The sequence below is a fragment of the Columba livia genome, chromosome 3, assembly GCF_036013475.1.
Source record: "Columba livia isolate bColLiv1 breed racing homer chromosome 3, bColLiv1.pat.W.v2, whole genome shotgun sequence".
In the NCBI taxonomy this organism is placed as follows: domain Eukaryota; kingdom Metazoa; phylum Chordata; class Aves; order Columbiformes; family Columbidae; genus Columba; species Columba livia.
Window position 1 is genome coordinate 31,044,600 of NC_088604.1, and position 22,423 is coordinate 31,067,022.

General features: G+C 38.3%; 1 protein-coding gene across 8 annotated transcripts in view; it reads left to right on the forward strand.

Moving 5' to 3' along the window:
• Window positions 1-22,423, forward strand: part of COL19A1 (collagen type XIX alpha 1 chain) — a 192,300-nt gene that overhangs the window by 71,624 nt on the left and 98,253 nt on the right. For all 8 annotated transcript variants that reach the window (XM_065056225.1, XM_065056229.1, XM_065056230.1 and 5 more), the window contains one exon: window positions 17,859-17,912. In XM_065056225.1, the coding sequence (XP_064912297.1) occupies window positions 17,859-17,912 (54 nt within the window). The remainder of the gene's footprint in view (window positions 1-17,858; window positions 17,913-22,423) is intronic.

Below are 22,423 nucleotides of genomic sequence, written 5' to 3' on the forward strand. Positions count from 1 at the left end.
GTAATTTTTTAGTCTTTCTAATATTTTGATGTCTGTATCACAAATCTCAGTGATGAAACCATTCCACCTGAGACAGCTCAAGTACTGAGGAAGCTTCCAATCTACTTGAAAAATAGAAGCTGTTATCATGGATAGAAGACAGTCATGAACCTCAAAGGTCTATTATTAAAGATACTGAAAAATGGCTATTAAGAGAAGCAGTAACCCTCCTGTGTATTAGTACAGCACTTCTATTTGTCCGCTATAGGTTCTGCTAGCAAAGCTTCAGTCTGAACTAAGATTAGAAGAGTAAATTCAGTAAGCTGCAAATCTTGATGTAACTGTGACCACTGCATGTACAGACCTGTTAGTCTGCATGTATTTTGGAGTAATGGAAGAATGGCTGGTTTGCATCAGAGACTCAGGGTCCAGCTCCCTAGTTTGCTTGGGTGGTAGTGGAGTCAGTGTCACTCTGCTGAAAATATGGCTCGTTACCTTTGCTAACCATCATCGCAGATACTTTATTGGGGCAGGGAAAAGATCTTCTTGACCTTTAAATCTTATTTTGTGCAGTCAGGATGGAGTGCTTTACCAGCTGGATGTATATGTGAACTAAGATTTTTCGTACTTGTCTTGTAACGTTATACAGGGTAGTATTAGAGTATTCTCTTTCTCATCTTATAACTATTTAGTCACCTATTTGCACCTTTTAAGCTTTAGGGTCGGGGGGACTGTTTTTCTTTTCTTGCCTGGTACGATTGTTCAGCTCTGACATTAAGGGTAACATTTTAGAATTTTTTTCATGGAATCATATGAGGTTAAACATTGTTTACAAGACAGCCATCTCAATGAGTAAGCATGCAACTGGTTTTATTTGACAGATTTATTTTTTTTTAATACCAAGCAGATCTCATACGATCACAGAGACATCTGTACACAGATATTCTAGGGGAAAAGGAATGGTATATTGTTAATTCTAGAGGAAGTCTCTACCTATAATAAAAGTGGTCACATTGGCATTTATCCTAGTGAGCTAAATGTTACCAGGACTTATCCTGTAGTTCTGTGGTATTTGGCTTGATCATGCCATCTTCATACTGTTTAACTCTCTTGCCCTTTGAAATGGGCTTAATCAAAACTGCCTGTTGGGAATAGTCCTTAGCCTTTGCTAACTTTTGAACTGGGCCTGGGAATTACATGGGAAAATGCTAATTAGACTCATTGAAATGTCTGAAAGAGACCTTCACAGCTGGGGTCTATCAATTTAGTGATATAGATGACCAAGTTCCAGGTCCTAAGCTGCATCACTGTTTAATTTACTTACACATACCCATTTGGTCAGATTAAAAGTTCATCAGGCTCAGCATCCTGCCTCTAATGATAGCCAGAAGTGGTGCCCGGGGAAAAGCAAAAGGACAAAGTAAGCAAGTACAGTGCTTCTCCCCATGTACTCTTCCAGCTTCCAATTATTCAAGACGGCAATCTTGGCCAGATGTGTTTTCAGTGAATTTAGCAGCTTTCAGTGGACTTATCTCCCATTAGTGAGTGCAGTTTTCCCTTGATTTCATGTAAACTTTGAGCATCTGCAATATCCTGTGGTGAGGAATTATGCAGTTTATCTGTGTGTTTGAAGAACCATTTCCTTTTGTTTATTTGGAACCTGCTTGCTCTTAATTTAATTTGGTGTACCCTACTTGTTCTGTTGGAAGATTTCTGTTTCCTCTTCAGTATCAATCCAGAATCAATAAGCATCTATTGTGCTGAGCTGTCTCTTCCAAATTGGAAGTATACAATATCACAGTGAAATTATTTGGTTTTTTGTTGTTGTTGTGTTTGTTTTTTTTTTTTCTCCGTGCCTTCCTAATAACTCCTCACATGGAACTTCCTTTTTTATCATCCCTTTAGCTTTGAGTGTCGCCTCAAGATTTCACTTTTGCTCCTTTTGAACTGACCGGTCATTACATTTAGGAAGTTGTGATTGTGTTCACAGACATTATGGCTAAATACGGGACATACGGATTTTACCTCCTTCATCATTTTAAATACATCTACACAGTACTTGGTTTGTCTTCCTTTTGCCATGTCATTTCATCTCATCACAGTTCACCCTTATCTGTGTTAATCTGTACAATTTGGTATCATCACCAGGTTTAGTCATGTACCTCAAAATGGTTTACTTTATAAGGTTTGAGCGTAAACAATTCATATCTTGCTTGAGCCCAAGATTAGTGGAGAAGTAACTTTGCCTATACCTAAATGCTGGTGTGAACTCTCAAGCTCTTTGTCTTAAACTGTGAAAATGGCCATTTGTGTGTATTGAGTACAATTTACTTCAGCCTACAAAGCCTTCCATATTGCAGTTGGTCACATAACATAGGAAGCCTCTTGAATGGTAGGCCCAGCTCTGGGCAGGAAAGCACACACAGCGCTCTGAAGAAACAGCCAAGCCTGTTCTGAATGAGCTATCTGGGGCATCAGAAGCATTGCAGCTTCATTAGTGCATCCTCTTGTTGAGATGTATGGTTTTAAAGCATGAGCAAGGTGCCAGGTCATTTGAATGTACTGCTTTCAGTAATGGTTACTTCTGTGCCATCTTGGAGGTTTCTGTGAAGACATACCCAGCTATGGATGCCTGGAAAAGATGTAGTAGTTTGCAAACTGCTAGGGCTGTAAACCTTTCGAACGGTAATTTTGATAAATGGTAATTAGCTTAAAATTAATTTAGCAATTTTTACCTATAAGGAGCACCACACATTTAGCATCTTGAGAAAATACTCTGGAGGAACAAAGAAATATCCACTGGCAGTGGTAGAGAGCACAGCATCATCTTGGCTCTACATAGACGTGTTGAGGTCCCAGTTTCCATTTAACAGCTGGGAGGGTTGTGTGACACCAGTGGGGTCAATGCTGGGCCTTGGGTCAGGGCACCTGTGTAGAGGTGGGCATGGACCTTGAGTGGGCTACTTGGGGAAAACAAGAAGAATGGGTAACATATGTGTGTTCAATTCTGAGAGAGATGGAAGAGACTGAGAGTAATTCAGAAGCCAGACTGGGGGTACATCCGTACTAAAGTAGGAATAAACCGAGATCTGTAGTGCGTCCTCATGCTTTCATTTGATTGCACTGCCTTCCAGAAGGTTTGTGGTCTGGATGTAGTCTGTGAATAGCGAATCCTACTTCTTTTCAGAGTCAAAAGTAGAATACAGGATTTCTGGTTGCCTTGCTTTTTGTCAGCTTGGCTAGTGAATTGTTTGTAATCTGTGATGAGTGGGAGGTGTCCCATGCTCTGCCTGTGCTTCTGGCTCACCAAAAAAGAGAGGTCATCCTCTACTGCAGCTACCCAGTCTTTTAGCAAAACTGATAAAGCTTATTGCTGTGAACCAAAATATTCTCTTCTCTGACTCCACAGATGATCTTTGCTGTAAGGTCTTATAATTCCTTATGACAGACGTTTTTTGCTGTTTACCATTTATTAATCTGAACAGACTGAATTTCAAAAATATGATTGTTGAGCCAAAGATAAGAAATATGAAAACAGAATTAATTTGCAAACTAAATGTGACCTCATTTGGATTAGAGAGAGGCCTGGAAATAACCCGTCATTCGAGTCTTGCCACAAAATAGTCTCAGAGAAAAAGGTCTGACTGAAGTTCAACGTCCAGCCCTTTTTGTTCAAACTTATTTTCTTATCACTATTTCTGGATTTTTTTTTTCTGTCTGCTTGCTATTTTTGTTACTTATTCTTGATTATCTGTGCCTTCTCTTTTTTCTTTTTTCTTGGCTCATAACATTTCTTTTCTATTGTGCACCCATACACATATCTGTCCATTCTCTTTCCCTATGTTACTTTTCCAAAAGCTATTTACATTTTACTAATACATTTGCATAATATCTTTGAGGAAAGAGTTATCTTTAACTGGAAGTGCTGTGAGAAGCACTGCAGGTACAGTGTAATATAACATGAGCAGTTTAACTCCTTATAGATCTCACGGGTTCTGGGTAACTTCAGTTTGTATCATTGATCTAGTCTCACAGTTAGTCAGGACTGAAAATTAAAACAGTTTCATATGGCTGTAACTATCAGTGTTTTCTGACAGTGTAGTCTAGGTGGGATATTTCTTCTTGATAGGTTTAACTTTCAGTGAGTATTTTTCCTTAATTTCTAGTTGAATGTGTGTATTTATGCTGTTATGCTTGTATGTTTACAGACATATTTAAGTGTGTCCTAGAATAAGTCGTCCCCTTCTAGGAAACATAAGATATTACAATCACAAAAATATTTAGTAAGATACTAATTCAAATATTTATAAATTATGTAATTTCTGACTTAATTCTTTTTATTCACTGCAATGCAGTTATTAAAGGAAACGTGTTCTTTACCAAGAACTTTAAGCCAAGAATTTCAAGGAAGAAGGCACTACAGCAATAGAGAGTAAGCACAACTGAATCCTTGCTGGCAGGTGCAGTGTGTTACTTTGACATAGCAAACTGAATAAAGCTCCTGACATGCGAGTTTCCTTTCTTTCAAATGGGAGGCAGCCCTTGGGATTTGCTGAGCAAAGCTAAGCTGTAAGACTGAGCTGTCAGGACTCCGCAGCGAGGAGGCCGTGAGTACACTGCAGCTGCTACTATCAGTGAGAATATGTTGCAGGAACTGTTGCAGAGGATCATTCTTTATGAAAAAGACAGTGCTGATAGGTATCCAATGAGAAGAGGCAACAAGATAATGTTATAAAACAGTATTGATGCTGCAATATTAGAAAACATCGTTTAGCGTAAATTGCATAAATATTTATATGGCCTTGTAATTTGTACAGTGTAGCTTCATATTGTGAGATATTTTTAAAAATTCTTTTATGTGATATTTCTAAAATAGGCATGAATGCTAAGAAGTAAATTTGCAGTTGAGATACATGTGTTTCAGCAAATGGGGCTCCCTAAATGTGGTCTTTCAAATTTGGATGAGTGAATATGCAATTTGAGAGTTGTTTGCAATTAGGATAAGGACCAGAATTCACGAATGAAGAGTGATGAAAGAAGAAACAACAAAACAGCTACTCACGTTGGTCAGTGTAGAACAGGAGAAGAGAGAACCTTGTTCATGAATATACTAAAAATAAAACTCAGTGTTTGTGTGAACAGGGGAAGCTTTTCACAACCTCCAAAGACAGATGTGGATGTTATACTGAAGAGTCAGCAACGTACATGTTGAAGTGTGTTTAAGTCTCCAAAGCACTTTGTTTTTCTCCAGTTGGCAGTAGTAGGTGTTTGTTAAGGTAATACTGTCAATGATAGAAACAGTCTTCCTCCCCCATCTTCTCCTTTCCAGCTGCTTCTTTCTATCCCGTGTCCCTGTGCAGCGCTATTTGTTGCAGGGGAGTAATTTAGGGTTCTGCTTACTGCAGAACAATGTTTAGATTTCTTAAAGAGAAGTGCAACTTAAAAGAGTTCGGCGACGGGTTCACTCTATTATTTACTGCACAGGGGAAATATGCCAATCCAAAAGCTACTTACCTTTTCTCTGGGCGCCTGTACCCATTCACACAGCAATCTTTCAGGCGTTCTGTCCCTGAATAACTCTGATAGCTGTAGAGTCTCTGTTTAAAGCTTGAGAGTCGAACTTTCAGGTGAGACTTGATAACTGTATGCAGAGCAGACTTTCAGGAGACAAAATTCTCAGGAAAAAAAATAAATTAATGGAGTAGAATAGCAGGAGGGCTGGCTCAAGCTGGGTACCTGCACAGAGGTCCAACCTGAGTGTAGGAAACCATAAACTTTTATATCTTTACAAACCATTCATACCATGATTCAGTCCAACAGCAATGTTTTGCTTGAGGTTTTCTTGCTTCGCATTGGATCTTCTTCTCTGATTCCATGTAGGCCTTTGTTTTGTTCAGCTGTAGACATTGTTTACTGTCCACAACCTTGCAGGTACTGTTTTGTTTGAATCAATCCTTTCTTCCCAGCAAATTGCAAAATAGGCCTTATCTTGCAGTGTAATTTGTAGTTGCTTTTGGTAAATACAAGCAGAACTTTAGAGCTTAAAATTTTAGCAAATCCAGCTTACCAAGTAACATGAAGCAAAGAGTATATTAAAAATCATACAACCTTTTATCTGTAAATAATTCACTATGTTTATTGTGCATCTGCTTAGGCTAAATGATTAATATTAAACTTAAATTGGGCTCATGCACTGACCTGTGAGTAGTAAAAATATTGCCATACAGCTCACTTATTTAGCAGGGAGAGCTCAAAGTGAGCTCATCCAGGCTGTTGTATTTATAGAATGAAGTGGCTGACTCATAGTCAATTGCATACAGTAGGAAAAGTATGCATGAGACTCCATGCGCCCACAAATTAACTGTGTTCAGTGTGCCGTTCTGCTTCCTTGGGGGTCTCCTGGAAGGAGTTCTTGGCCTGGCTGCAGCTCAGGCCCTTCCCTCCTCTGGACCCTGGGACAAACTGCTGCTGGTTTGGCTGGGGCGGGAGTCAAGTGCATCCACCTCACTATTGCAGCTGTTTGTGTGATGCCTAGTAAAGTAAATAAATCAGGGAACTGTTTTGACCAAAAATACCCCTCTGTTTACTGGGTTATATTCCAGCAGGTTCTGCTTCTCCAGACTGCTGTCTGGCTTTTCTTCAGCAACTAAGGTGTTCCAGAATAACAGGTATGTTTTAATGACAAGAGGGTGCTGCAGTCCTACATAGATAGCTTTTGGGGCTGAAGAACAGTATGATTTCTTGATTCCTTTTGGTTGAGGCTAATCTGAAAGATGCACTCCAGGAACAAGCTTAAGGTGCTGCTAATGGCTCTTGAGCTCATGAAAACAGACTAAAGCTACTCCAAGGTAGGTTTGGAATAGCTCCAACAACATACACATAGTATGATCATCTAGTACTCTGCATTGTTTACTCCACAGATCCTCTTCTGTTGTGCCACATAGTTTGGTAATGTAAACATACCTGCAAAATACTTAATTTGAAGAAGACCTCGTGTAGCAAGCATCTGAGACAAGGGTATTAAGGCAGTTACAAAGATGTGCACAAAAGAATAGTAAATTCCAGTCACTAGTGGTGTTCCCCAGGGGTCAGTGTTGGGTCCAGTCCTGTTTAACATCTTTATTGATGATTTAGATGAGGGGATTGAGACCATCATCAGCAAATTTGCTGATGACACCAAGCTGGGAGGGAGTGTCGACCTGCTGGAAGGCAGGAGGGCTCTGCAGAGGGATCTGGATAGACTGGAAAAATGGACTGATTCCAATGGGATGAAGTTCAATAAGGCCAAATGCCGGGTGCTGCACTTTGGTCACAACAACCCCCTGCAGCGCTACAGGCTGGGCGCAGAGTGGCTGGAGAGCAGTCAGACAGAAAGGGACCTGGGGGTGCTAATTGACAGGAAGCTCAACATGAGCCAACAGTGTGCCCAGGTGGCCAAGAATGCCAACGGTATCCTGTCCTGTATCAAAAACAGCGTGGTCAGCAGGACAAGGGAAGTGATCCTTCCCCTGTACTCTGCATTGGTGAGGCCACACCTGGAGTATTGTGTTCAGTTCTGGGCCCCTCAGTTCAGGAAAGACATTGAAGTGCTGGAGCGGGTCCAGAGAAGAGCAACACGACTGGTGAAGGGACTTGAACATAAGACCTATGAGGAGAGGCTGAGGGAGCTGGGGTTGTTTAGTCTGGAGAAGAGGAGGCTTAGAGGTGACCTCATCACTCTCTATAACTACCTGAAGGGAAGTTATAGCCAGGTGGGGATTGGTCTCTTCTCCCAGGCAGTTAGCAATAGGACAAGGGGGCATGGGCTTAAACTCTACCAGGGGAAATTTAGGCTGGATATTAGAAAGAAATTCTTTACAGAGAGAGTGATCAGGCATTGGAATGGCCTGCCCAGGGAGGTAGTGGACTCGCCGTCCCTAGAGGTTTTTAAACTGAGATTGGACATGGCACTTAGTGCCATGATCTAGTAAATGGACTAGAGTTGGACCAAGGGTTGGACTCGATGATCTCTGAGGTCTCTTCCAACCCAGTCGATTCTGTGATTCTGTGAAATTATACAGAAGTATGTGCCCAATGTAGTTAACCCAGTCAGCAGCTCTATGCTGCTACTTTGGACAGAACGCTCATTGGCCATCTTTGCATATTCTTAAATTTTAGTGTAAGAAACCAAAGAAACTACCTTAGAACGGCAACTAATTTACAACAGTTCAGAGTTTTCTTAGATGTCTACAGGGAGCATATCATTGATCCTCCTTGTGTGGTGAGGCCAATGTATATTGTGCAGAGATAAAGAAAGAAGTTTTGCTCTTTACCCTTTTATGAGTTTTGTGTACTTACTGAAGGCTGATGTTAACTTGAACTTGCTTTTGCTGTCAATATCCAGCCAGTAGATCCAGCTCAAATTTCCCAGGATGCCCTTTCTCAGGATGCTTCCTTCCATTCAGTAGGTTGCATAACATTCTCTCACCTGTTTATTCTAGACCCATTGATTTTTTTACGCTTCACTGTACAGTGGTCTAGCTAGAACAGAAATATGACAATTGTTTTCATGCACAGTACCCTATGGGCTGGTTGTATGGACAGTTGGCAGGGAAGTGGGAGCTGTGGATTTTGATCTTCTGTAAAAGAGAGAAAACTTCCTCCAATAAATCTATTATTACTAAATTTTATGCAAAAGACAGCCATTTCATACTTTTCTAGCTGTGTTTTGAATTGGCCTTAATGAAGTCTGAGCTATGTATGCTTATTTTAAATACAGATCAAGCCACCTCCTCAGATAAGTATCCATCAGCAGACTGAACACATCACATCTGTGGATTGTAGCCGAGTCCATCAGATATTTATTGAAACCCCAATGTTCTGATTTCAGCTGGGATAGAGTTAGTATTTTTCCTAGTAGCTCGTATAGTGCTGTGGTTTGGCAGGCAGGTGTTCAGCCATCTCCAGGAAAGGTACTCCATCACACATAATGGTTACTTGGGAGGACAAACGCCATGATTCTGAACATCTCCCCCTTCCTTCCTCTTCCTCCAGCTTTATATACTGACCATGACTCAAATGGTATGGGATACCTCTTCGGTCAGTTGGGGTCAGCTGTGCCGGCTGTGCCTCCCCCAACTTTTGGTGCCCCCCAGGCTACTCACTGTTGGGTGGTGTGAGGAGCACAAAAGGCCTTGACGCTGATGTAAGCACTGCTCAGCAGTAACTAAAACATCCCTCTTTTATCTACACTGTTTCCAGCACAAATCCAAAATATAGTCCCATACTAGCTACTATGAAGAAAATTAACTCTATCCCAGCCAAAACCAGCACACCCAATTTCCTGGTCTGAGGTATGCATTTCTAGGACCATATTAAGCTACTTACGGTGGTCTAAGAAAATAAAGATAAATGACACTGCTGTCTATGTGGCCCTGATGAACATGGTCAATACTCACAGCTTCAGAAAATGACGTTGTTCCAGTTGTCATGTGACAGAAATAAAGCCAAAGGTGCAGCCTTTGTGCAAGTTGATGGACTGCTATGTCTTTCCTGCAAACACTTGATGCTGCAGTAACCATCTGCAGACTATCTTTAGAGTCTAAATAAAAGCAGCAATAGCCTGCAAAAACCATGAAAGTATGGGCATCTAAAAAAATACTATGTTCTGTGAAAGCAATACTATTTGTCAACTGCTGACAAGAACAGATCGGCTTTAGGCTGTCTTAGGAGCCCAGCCCTGAAAAGAAACTAGTTTATTCCTCCTATGGAAGAACCTTTATTCAACACTAACACTAAGGCAGCATAAACAGAAACCTCCCCACTAAAAGGCAGATAGAATTTTAAACAACTCTAGCTGAAAGTCAAATCCATTTGTAGTATTTACTTAAGGAAAGGAAAAATAATGTGCTCATTAAATGAGGCAACTTGTTTTCCAGTAAGGTTTTAATCTATTGATAGGTACACAAGATACTTAAATTCAAATCTACTGTGGAGTTTGACACTGGAAACTTAGAGCCAAATTCAGCTACTAGTTTTGTTCATAAGTGATGCAAGGGAGAAATTCTGTAAAAGCTCAAATATTTATGTAAGTCAAAACATGTATTATGGTTACTTTGTGTTGCTTCACCTATTATGTGGATTTTTGCTCATCACACCAAAGAACTGGGCCAAAAGGAGGTGTTATCAAATGGAGATAAATTGTATGACTGTGTAAGCCTTGCAATGCTGACTTGTGCACTGAGTTTAGTACTTAAGTTTCCCACTATTTAAGTACTTGTGCATGAAAACCAGAAAAGGAGAAGATAAATTATGAACAGAGTTTTACCAATGATATTGCTAATGGGTGGGTGAGAGCAAGATGGGGGAGCATTTGTGAAAATAGGGTAAACAAGTCCAGATGAAAGTGGTAGCTCTGTAGAGAGCTGAAAAAAGTTAGGTCTGTGGTCTGGATGTGACTTGTATCTGAGAGCCTCACTTCAAGATTATTCCAGTCCTTTGTGACCAACAGAATCCGTGTTTTTCAGTGACAAAAGAGGAAGCTTCCCCAAGGAAAAGAATGTTGAAGGGAACATTTAAAACTAATTCAAATGGTTAGATATCACCAAGAAGGTACAGGAAAGTTAAGATGTTTGCTTGGACAGGATGCAAGTCTGGAGTAGAAGTGTAAATGGTGGCTCATATAAGTTATTATTGATTTTTATATTTACAGATGAGATTAGCCAGAGACATTATAGAAGGAGAGGAAAACTGGACCATGAGTGTGCCTTGTATAACCTCTTCATGGAAAGTTGCATGTATAAGTTGTCTGACTGAATTAGTGAGTCTTTATAGTTTGGAAGGTCTTTCACTTTTGAATTCTGAGGAAAAGTATAGCACAGTAAATGACATGTGATACACCAACTTTTGAACTGAAGTGATATTTCATGTATAAAATGTACTGTAGAACTCAGCCAGATGGAGTGAGTAAAGAATAGGATATCCATTACCATTCATGGTGAGTGTCTTAGGGTCTTTAAAATATATTCTATGATTTCTTTCTGTAGATGCAAATTGTTGAAATAAGCATATTGATTTTTTGGGAAAGCTCTGAGTTATTTTAAAAAGCTATTTACATTCACTAAAGCCTCTCCACATAAATACCAACTAATATTTGCAAATTAAGATTACCACAAGAAAGCTTAGTGACTTTTCCTTATAAACACGTTTTACCTGACTGATTGTACGCATATTAATGTATTTGAGTGGATGTTAAGAACACATATTATCTAGGAGAACAATACTCTGTTTTCAGATATCTCATGCTTCAGGTTGTGTTCTTTTTCTTATTTTTATGAATAAAACTTGAACTTGCATTGAGATTTTTTCTTTCAGTTTCAGTCTAGGAATATAGGATCAAATAATTACCAAAAAGTAATTACCAAAAAGTGTTTTGGAAGTTGATTTTGTTTGGTTTTTAATCCTTGATAGTGACAGTTCTGAAGTGGAAAAAAAAAAAGTATGAAACGATGATGGCAGGATGGGCCCTGTCAGGATTGCATACAGAGCAAAGTTTGCAAACTACAATATCTAAATTTCATGAGGCAAAAGGCAGTGCCACTGTGAGCATCTTAAGCCTGATTACATTCATTTGGGGCATTTATTATTGAATAACAAAGCTAAATGCTAGACTGTGGTTAGTCTTGTATAAAGTGTAGCAAGCAAGAGCTATCCAAAATTTTGGTATTTTTTCTTCTTGTGCTGGCTAATGTCTATCACCCAAAAGGATGAAGTTGTGTCTTTATGTTTCTTTTACCCTAATAAGTCTCTTAAATGAAAATGTATGTTTTGTACTATTCTACATAGATTATTTTTTCCACTTATCGAAGTATTATTTAATTCCTTTTAGTATTTCACTGATGATCTTAACTACTAGCTCTGGATGGTATCAGTGAATGTTGGGTAGTCTTTTAGATTTCCATGAGATAACGTTACATTGTAGATAAGGACCAAGGTGCGATTCAGAGGTCTATAAGGAGTCCAAACAATTGTTCACTTGTGTTTTCAAGTAAGGTGTTGCGGGTAGCCTTGCTGTGGTATTTTCTAGATGTGAAAGAATAGAATTTGAGTTTTCTGAAGTCTTAATTCTCAAGTATATCATAGTTCTGTAGGCTATATAAGAAATTATTTCAATAAGGCAATAACAGATGATGCTTTCTGGGCTGCCAGTGTGATCCATGGATTTCACAGACTATTTTAGAAGTCTGTGTTTGTGGATGTTGTAATGTGAGAGTTTAGTGTTCAGTGAAGAATGTAAAAGTATACCTAAACCACATGACTTGATTGAATGTGGATACAGTCCTTCATTCTAAAGAGGTTGCTAACTCTTCAGAATATGTTCATCTGTCTGCTTCTGTTTCCTCTGTGTTATTTGGTTTGATTTTTATTTTGCTGTTCTTTATCTCTGGATAATTCTTTATCTATATTGTTCAGTCACCGCGCCTGGTGATGATGGCATGGTGACAGTGGAAACAACGTTTTGTTATCCTTTATATTACTGGCATTTGAATCAATGTTTGTCTTTCAACACCTTCATGAAAAAAGGAGAATCTATTTATTAAAATGAGATTTTTGACTCCTTAAGACATGTGCCTCCTGCAAACACTGTAATCATTACACAGCTCCCATTTTCCAAGAGAGAGAGATCATAGCAAAACCAAGGAGCAGTCTAGAGGAATTGTTATCCTGGAAGAGCGTACAGGGTTATATCTGCTTCACCCCCGTGAAGAGACACGTACAACAAAGCATCATCAAGTCTGTCTAGAGCATTCTCAAGCAAAATCTACAGCTGAGGCTATTTCTCTCTCTTCTTAGATAGATGGTTACAGTACTTCTCTGGTTTTTTAACCCAAATTTGCTCTCCTCCAAACCTAAATCCTTTTTACTACAAATTAAACCCATTATTTGCGTTATTACTATGGAAAATTTATTGTCCTGTTTACAGCATTCTTTCCCATATTTGAGATTCACCAGCATGGCCTGTGTTTACTCTTTCCTACTATTTTTTTTTTCCAAACTTTCTATCATTCTGGTTTGGAGAAGAGAGCAGATACCTAGAAGCTGACAAAGTTCCATTAAAAATACGATGCCCTCAACTTGATGCTGTTTTTCACTGTTCTCATCAGTGGCCGGTAAACCAGAATAATTCGTTCAATTTGCATTTGGCTCATCCCAGAATGGAGTCTGGCCTTTTAAAAATAGCTTTGTGTTACAGACTACGGCTCGCTCTGTGATCCATGATAATCCCAGGATCCTCTTCTGCAGTAGTTCCACAGGGATTATTCTCTACTCTTTAATTGTGCTTTTGATTTCTCCATTTGGAGAGCACCACACTGTAACATTTATTGGACATGATATTTTTAATTGCTGTTCTGATTGATTTAAATAATAAAAAAAAATGTATGGCTACCTTCTTCCTGCTGAGAGGAAGAGGCAATTCATCAGTGCAGTGTTGGAGCCACAGGCTGGCCTGGCTTCAGATTGTCCTGTGCCTAAGAATTTGGACTCAGTTGAGATGGTAGTTTGCATTTATATAGCCTCTCTGGCTTAGAAATGCTTACAGCTTGCTCAGAAACGTGATGTGTGACACTAAGCAGTAGTTAGCCTGTGTGAACATCTTCAGCATTGCTGTTTATGTAAGTGAATCAGGAAGGAAAGATCTTTCTCGTGACATGTTATCTGGCTTGGTCAGGCACTGACACCTGTTGTTTGGGGGTCTTTCACAAGACGGTGATGATGTAGTTTGGAATCAGAAGTGTTTTTGTCATAGTTTCTTGATAATTGTATCTGCTGAGTTCTCTGAATTGATGGTGCTTATGAAGCTTTGTGATCACCTGCTTTCTTGCTGTGTCTGAGTATCCTAAACAGGTGGGTTTGGGAAGACAGTAACATCCTTACAGGTCATCACTATTGATTTTAGTTTACCAGAAATAGCAGTGTATTTCCGCAATGTTTTATGACTCCTCTTTCTGACACTGCTTAGGATACAGGATTACAGTCTGTTAGGAAATAACCTTCTTGTATCACTCTTTCATTTCCTTGCATAGTTCCTCCCAGTCTGAAGTGAGATAAAATCTTTTATCTGCCTTGATTTCCATCCTTTAAAATGGTGTAGTGTCTCAGCCATCCTGAGGTGCTTCACCATGACTATTGCTGCTTTCCTGATGTATACTGCTCCATATTCTGCAGAAGGGTTACAGGTCAGTCAATAAGAATGTTATTGGGATGGAGCCCTTTGTAATCCTAGCTCTCCAGACATCTATCAGCAAAAACAGAAAGAACCATAGGTTGTTTGGGGTTTTTTTTAACTGAAGATGCTGATTTTTTAAATTCATAACTTATTAAGGAAAAATCAATAGGCATTACTATGAACTCAGTTCAATTTAAAAGAAGCTATAGAGAAATGGAAGAAAAAAATATTCAAACAGAGCATTCTACTGAGACAGAGCTATAGTAGAACACAAGAGTATTAAAAACAATTTTAAAAGCTATAACTATCTTAAAGATGTGTAGGGTAAAATCATGGAGTTTCAGAGATTAAAAGTTATAAGGTATCCACACCGAGTTATTGATACTGTATAGCTTGCTTACTTTGGAGAGTATTTCAGCTATCGTTAACAATGGCGCTTTAAAATGGTCAGAATGAAGGATATCAGAGATTCCTGATTAATATCATTAACAAGGCAACAGTGCAAACCACCAACCCTCCAAAAAACAAACAAACAAACCTTTACCTTTTGAGGTAAATTTTTACATATGAATGTATTTTATTTCCAAATACATTACTTTGCGTTTATAATAAGGAGGAAATAGTATGTGAGGAAAATGAGGCTGCCTTAAAGAGGACAAGTGAGTTGAAGGCTGGTATTCTCATCGTGCAGAGGCTGTGCGTGACCCCCTGGCTCTAATTAAAGAATGTTACCACTGAATTCAGTGTGTCTGCTATTACGCACGGCAGACTGAATCCCTCCCAGTGCTTATACCGGAGCAACCCCATCAGCTTGTTTCATTGGAGTAATTGAAAGCAGAGTGCATCCAAAGAAACACAAATAATTCAGTCTTATGTTGGGTTAGTTTAAGTTAACTAATCTACAAGGCATGGTACTTCCAGAGTTTTGCCATCCTGTTTGTGCAAGAAATAGTCTTAAATTGTCTCATCTGAATATAGTATAAGCAGGCAGGAACATAAGTTATAAAATGACATTAACACATTTTTCTCTCTTTTTTGTTAATATATGAGGTAAGCCACAATGTTGATTATTAACAGTCTTCTCTACACTGCAGAGTGGCTTCTGCAGTTCTGCAAATTGGCTGGATTTGAAGCTGTTAATTATGCAGTATAGTGCGCTCCATAAAAGCAGAAATGAGCGTGACTTGGCTTAGTTCTCGTAAGAATAAATTGTAAAAATTGGACCTCTGTTTGATTTGAATTCTGGCTTCACAGAGGACATGGACATTCCATGCAACAGGCTTGGTGAGGACAAATAATTTACTCCATTAAAAAATCAGAATACGTTCATAGTAAAATCGTAAACCTGGCAGAAACCCATGGCTCTTGGAATTCTACAGAGGGCCGGGACTCATTAACGGGGAGGGCCTTTCGTCATTTTCTCTCAGAAATAGACAAACATCTTAAATCTGAATATCTCGTAAAAGGAGTTGTTCTTTCTTCCTGCACGCACCAGCCACACTTGTATGTGTCTAGAACTGCTCACCTGCATTTTAAAGTTGTGGTCTGCCTGCTGGAGAAGAACAAGGCACGGTCTCCAGGCCATGCTGCTCCTCTGGCGGCAAGGCAAAGGATAAGCGAGAGTGAGGGGAGGGTCGTCTTTTGGTTTAGGCTCTGTGTTTAGGTTTTTATGTAAATGTAGGTGTTGGATAACAAATTATGGCAAGGTAGTTTTACCTTAGGTTTCCACTTATACATCGAGGAATTTAGATGATGTTACTATTTCTGTACATGTTTATACCATTTTTCTTAAAGTATGAAAGCAGATAAATCATACAAGGAAAAAAAAAAACAGCTCCATAAAAACAGCTCTATAAACTGGAATGTTTTTTAAATCTCCTAGAAACATGTTTGGTTAAGGAGATATTATGTCAGATAACTGACTGTACCTTTGTAGCTGTTGGAAGGCTGTAGCAGTGTAACTGATATTGAAAGATCCTGAAAGCAGTATTAACTATCCACTGTATCACAGTGATGAAAAGTAAAATGTCATTTTTGCAGTTTCTTCTAAAAGTTTTAAGTAAGCTATTTAAAGAGGACTAGTAAGTTTTGGACTTCAACTGTTGGGTTTTTTTTAAACTGACAGCAAAAATTCCTATCTCAATCTAGTCCAAAGACACCATTATAGATTAAACATACCAAAATAACCAGTGTTAAATTCCTATAACTGTTAACTGTCATTTAAACTTTTGAAAAAAAATGCATGGATTGATCTGGTTTAAGTTGGAGTTTTTTAATTTGTTTGTTGTTGGGGTTTTGGTTTGGTTTGACAAGCAAGAAAGGTAATATGTGATGAAAAACCTTAACAGGCTAATGCGCAGCATTAGATTTGTTATCAACAAGATGTATTAAAATGGAAACAATGAACTAGTGAAGCCATTTTGTGCATGGGATTATTAAATTTACAGTTTGCTGTTATTAATTTGTTAGGAGGCTTTAGTTGTTTGAGAAAGCTCATACAAACTCATTTTGCAAAACCAATTATTAGATGAAATGCCCGTTATCATTGCCACTGGAGGACTAGCTCTGAATCAGGTCTGTGTCACAACTGGAGTTGGCTGAATGATCCAAATTCAATCCCATTTACCTAACAGAATTATGAGGATGATGCTGATATAATGAATAGGTTCTGTTCAGACAAATGAAGTTCCCTGGAGATAACTGAAATTCAGTTCAGGGTTGTTCCTTTCCTCTGCTTGATATGAAGAGCTTGGACTCTGGTAAAATCAGTCCTCGTCCTTTTATCAGAATTACATTACTTTTATGATTTGATAAAATTCACTCTAGTGACAGTAACGCAATTATAAAGATGCTTAGACCTGTTGGTTCTGGAAGACATTGTCTCCTAAATTATGCTTCTTCAGCAGGTGTATTTTGTTCACTTTGATGAGATATGTGTTAACTAGAATAGCATGGTAGCTGGAGATAATACAGAACCGGATCCTTTCATGGATCCTACAAAGAATATTGTGGTTTGTGGTCGATGTTTTATGAACAAACACAGGAACTAGCCTGTATAGTCGATTCTGATGGATTCTTTCCACTATTTTTTTCTTCTGATTCATAATGTTGTTCATATTTATACTTGTGTGAAAATTTTGAGAACAAAAATTGTTTCCATTTTTCAAATGCAGTCAGTGAACCATATACCAGTATGAGTCAAAGACAAATGATAATATTGAGAACTGTTCTGTTATCAGACATTTAAAACAAGATAGCTTATTAAAAACAGTCTCAGAATGAAAGCAATTAATTTTATGTCAGTGTTAAGATTTTCAAAAGGTAAAAAGTTCCCCAGTGTAAATTTCTGTTTCACCACCATGTTCTCAGAGCACCGTGAGAACCAAGAGTATTATTCTGTGGTGAGTGTTTTTGGGTGTTCAGTGGCAGTGTGAACCACGTTCACTCTGTGAACAGAGAGCTGTAGCTCTCAGAGTGCTAGACATTTTTCAGAGGCATTTTGGAAAGACTTTCTGTTAGAATATAAGAAATAATTTGGCTTGTGCAGCCAGCAATGTATATGTAGCACTTCATGTAGAACAGAACAGAATCTTAAAATATTTTTCCTATTAAAAAGTGTCATGCGTTAGTATTTGTCTGGTGTATATAATAAAACAAATATTCATCCTTTTAGGGTGAAAAAGGAGATAAAGGAGAACCAGGACCAGAAGGCGCTCATGGAAAAGAGGTAAACTGAATGATAATGAAACAGTCAAGTTACAAACTGTTTTGGGGGGTGGTTAAGCAATGAAATTCAGCATTTATGTGAGGAGAGTTGTGAATGTATGAAATGTGTATGCCTTGAAAGTTAACATCCACAGGATGATGGGGCAAGAAAAAGAGATGCACTCAGGTGAGAGCCAAGTTCTTAGGGCTTCGGGTAGGACAGAAGAGCAGGGGGTAAGGGCGTGATGGGTTTCATGATATTTCTGCTGAGGGCTTATGAGATAAACTGAAACAAACATGAGGGTTAAAGCAACACAATATAGATGAGAATCATTCCTGGTTGGATAATCTATGGGAAAAGAGGGCATTACTGGAGGCAGGGTAAAGCTAGGCCTGGGGCCTTGATTTCTGAAAAAGAAAATACAGACTGGTAGCCATTCCTGGGTGAGAGCCATAGATGTGCCTCGGGCCTCATGTGACAGAGGACTTGAGTTAAAATTTCACTTTTTTCTATGCCAGATTTCACTGCCTACTCTCTTCCATATTTTCTCTGCCATATTTGAGGTAGAGCATGAATATGTGTCTAAAAATACTGGATAATCCTGGTCACTGAGTTCACATTCAAGCTTGAACCTGAGCTAACACTATAGACATGCCCAGTAACAAACCTTACTTTTGCCTAATTTATTTTTAAATTTAGTTTTTTTAGTATATATTAAAACAAGATGAGAGAGCAGAAAATCAGATTTTTTTTTTTTCAATGCAATACTAAAATGGCCAACCAGCAAGATTTAAAAAAAAAAAAATCAAGCCAACAGTTTTCTTTATCCCACTCCTCCCCTCCTATTTTCTCTTGACCTAGCTGGGGGTCGGCCTTGGTTTAGGTTTTAATGGAAGATATGGTTGGCTCTCCAATTGCAAACCATCACAGTTGAAGGCAGAGAGGATCTTACAAAGGGATATGAACCTGACTGTCCAAATTCTGTGCTCAATGACTGGCATTAGGACTGGAAACCTGATACAGGATTTGGAAAAACCATTCAGCAAAGCTTTTTTTAAGTAACTTTTCCAAAAGAGTTAAAGCCGTCAGTATTTCACACAAAAACTCTATGACAGCCTAGCTGGGTCTACTGAAAATGCAGTAAAACTGAGTGCATAATTATGACACTTTTAATGTCGTCTGGCTTTCTATGCACACTGTAACCATAAAAATATTTTTGCTCTTTTAGGTTCTTATGCTAGATAAATCAGGCTTTTTTTTCTTTTTTTTTTTTTTTTCTAATAGTGGATGTCCTCCATATGAAAACATATACTGTGTACTGAGCTGAAACTACGTTTTAGGTATTAAAGAGGTATTCTCTTGTAGCCTGCCTGTCTGTAAAGGTGAACCATATACTTCTGCCATGCATACATACATGCTGACAGCATGGAAAAAACACATCAGTGTTTCTTTCCATAGCTCTGGGGACATTTCTGTGTTGGTCTTACACGATCTCCTTTACTACATGTGATCTTGTTCCATAAACCTTTTAGGAAGAGTAAGGTATACCAAGTATCTTGTGAACTCTAGGACGTATTTGACATAGTGGCACTATGAAAGTGTAAAATATCAAACCTTTATATTTTGAAATATTTACTGAACTGTTGTAATTTGTCAAGAAATGGTAGATTATCATCATGGGGACTGTTATTAAAACATTTTGAAAGTAAAATTGCATAAAGCAATATAACATTACATTGTTTGAATCCACACATAAATCCTTTTTAACAACACTTACATAAATTGCTTCGGACTCAGTTATCACACTGAATGGAGATGCCAGTCATTAAGGTTAAATTTAAAGGACTGTGTATCATTGACTCTTGGTTGCTATCAGTGTCTGTCAAACTCATTCCACATACAGAAATGTAACATCTGATATTTCTGAAATAATCAAGTTAATCTGCTTACATGGTTGTAATCTGCAGTGCTGTATAAAGAAAGCCTGAAAACACTTAAAGCCAGCACTACGGGCTGCTGACAGCTGTTGTCTCTCTGCCTGGGGGAGTGAGGCTTTCTGTGCTTGCAAGTGAAGAGCTTGAAAATGATGACTGCACATTTTATCTTGCACAAATGGTAGAAACACATTTGAATTTATTTTAATCAAAATCTGGAAAGTAAGTTTCACGGAAATTAATTCTGGTTTGCTAGCTGTTACTCCTTGTGTTTTCTTAGCAGTACAAATGTTCTTGCTAGAATGGAGTAACATGACAGAGGGGAAGCCAGACCTGATTTGGAGACAAGATGAAGAGAAAAGATACCTAAAAAGTTTAATTCCCTCGTCCCTCACTGGTTGTGCTAATTGGGTCAGTCAATTTCATTGAGAATCAGGTTTGGATGCAGGAGCTGTGAATATATTTAACTGTTCTGCGCATCTCCCAGTTTATCACTCTAGGAATCCGAGCCAAGATTTACAATGCTGTGTCCCAGTCTGGGACATTATTCAAAATCCATCCAACAACAGGAATACTTACTTTAAAAGCCAGTAATGTAGTTGCCTTTGTAGTTATCTTCTTAAGGAGTAGTTATAATAACTTAAGATATTACTAATGTTGTCCTCCCATGGTATGTATTCACACTACATCTGCAAGCAGGTATTTGTGTAATATCAACAGCCAGTTTGCTTGAGTACTATCTCTAAGTTTTACCCCTCGAGACTTTTACAGCCACTTGACATTAATAATGCTGTCATTTATGTCACTGTAACACGTGGAGGTCTGTGGACACACTGTGTGAAAGAAATCCTATAAATACAGTTTCTTCTCTCTCTGTCACACTGATATCCCATATGGAATAAGGACAAATTTGCAATGCAAATGTCCATGGAACTGTGGAGTAAGATCTATGTGATATTCATACATTTGTCATTTGAATAGAAATGGAGAAAAAATATTTATCATTGAAACTTTCTGACTCCTGTTGGAGTCATGTCATTTTCTTGATCAGTGGTACAGTCAGGAAGTGAATACCATGGGGTACTACCAATTAATGGTTTGTTGACATAAATCCTTCAGCAAAAGTAAGTGAAAACAGAAAGTTTTGTCATATTTATCAGCATATGTCATGCATAGCTAGAGGAAGAATAGAATCTTTATTATGAAAAGAAAAAAAAAAAAGCTGAAATTAAAATCTAGTATATAATCTCCACAGCATTAAACCAACTGCTTCACCTTTTTTTTTTTTCTCCTGCTGGGAAAAGGTGGTATCTTAAATGACTTTTTAAATGTTTTCCTACGTAAAATATTGTTATTCTTTACATACCTGATGTCAAAGACTGGACTTCTAAAGTTTAGTGAGTGATATAAAATATCAGGTTTTCAATGGAAAGATGGAAAATATATCAAGACCTTTCTATTTTTATGCTTGTGGGAAAAGGCAAACTGAAATACAAACTTTGTAAAGCGATCCAGTGTATTCATATGACAATAACAGTCCTTTACCTTCACACCCTCCTGGCCTGTCTCTCTAATGCTGAACTCTCTCGTAAGGAAATATTTGGATAAGAAGGGAAGAATTCTATTTCTTCAAAGTATGAAGTTGGTAATGATATTTAATTATATCTAGAGCTTGAGGATTCTGTTACGAGCAAAAGCATAAGGAGATAGTGCACATTGTTCAGGATGCAGAAAATTCTAGTAGTATAGCAATTTGAAGTTTTTGAATGACATTAGTGTGAAAAAAAGCAACATTTAAAAGTACATGAGACATAAACTGAAAAATAGTATATTGCTTGGAGCTTCGAAAATACTTTGCTAAATTGGAAAAGTTATCCCAACATATACAGTTTGGTGGTGTACAGCTGATTGAAGATATTGTTTTAATTAAGATTTTATGGAGAAAGTGTAGTTCTGTTGTCTTACTTATTGGAGTATTTCTGAATTTTATTACTTGGTGTAGAAATTGTTGATTTGATCTATAATAATTTGGTTGCATATTGTTGATTAATGTGTTGGTTGGTTAACTGTATTTCTAATACTTTAGATAATAAGTGTTGTTCTGGGAGATTTTAACCTGATGGGAAATTGAACCAGATTACTCTAATGCAGGCCAGGGAATTTCAAATAATGAATGATATTTTTCCAACAGATGTCTTTTAGAGTGAAAAACCTGTTCTCCTCAGAAGATTGTGCCAGTCTTACTGCAGCACTCTTTGCCATATGCATGCTGAGTAGTGCATGTTGCACAAATACCTGCATTTCCAGTGGGTGAGATTTGGCTGCTGCAGGAGATGCTGGAGTCTCCTGCTTGGGGTTCAGCTGATCTCTGCTGTTTTTTCATTGGGAAGAGCAGCTCTTGTCAGCTGCTGATACATTTTACCTTTTCCATCTCTTTTCTGTGATGGTGTAGAAGGACTGGCTGCTGCTCTCGCTGAGAAAATTTTGAGTCTATGATACAGTTTTCTCAGACCTCAGTGAACCTGCTAGAGTATGTTAAGTCAGAATTCATCAACTAGAGCATTAGGGCACAAAAAGCATGTTTTCCTTGGAGGGAAC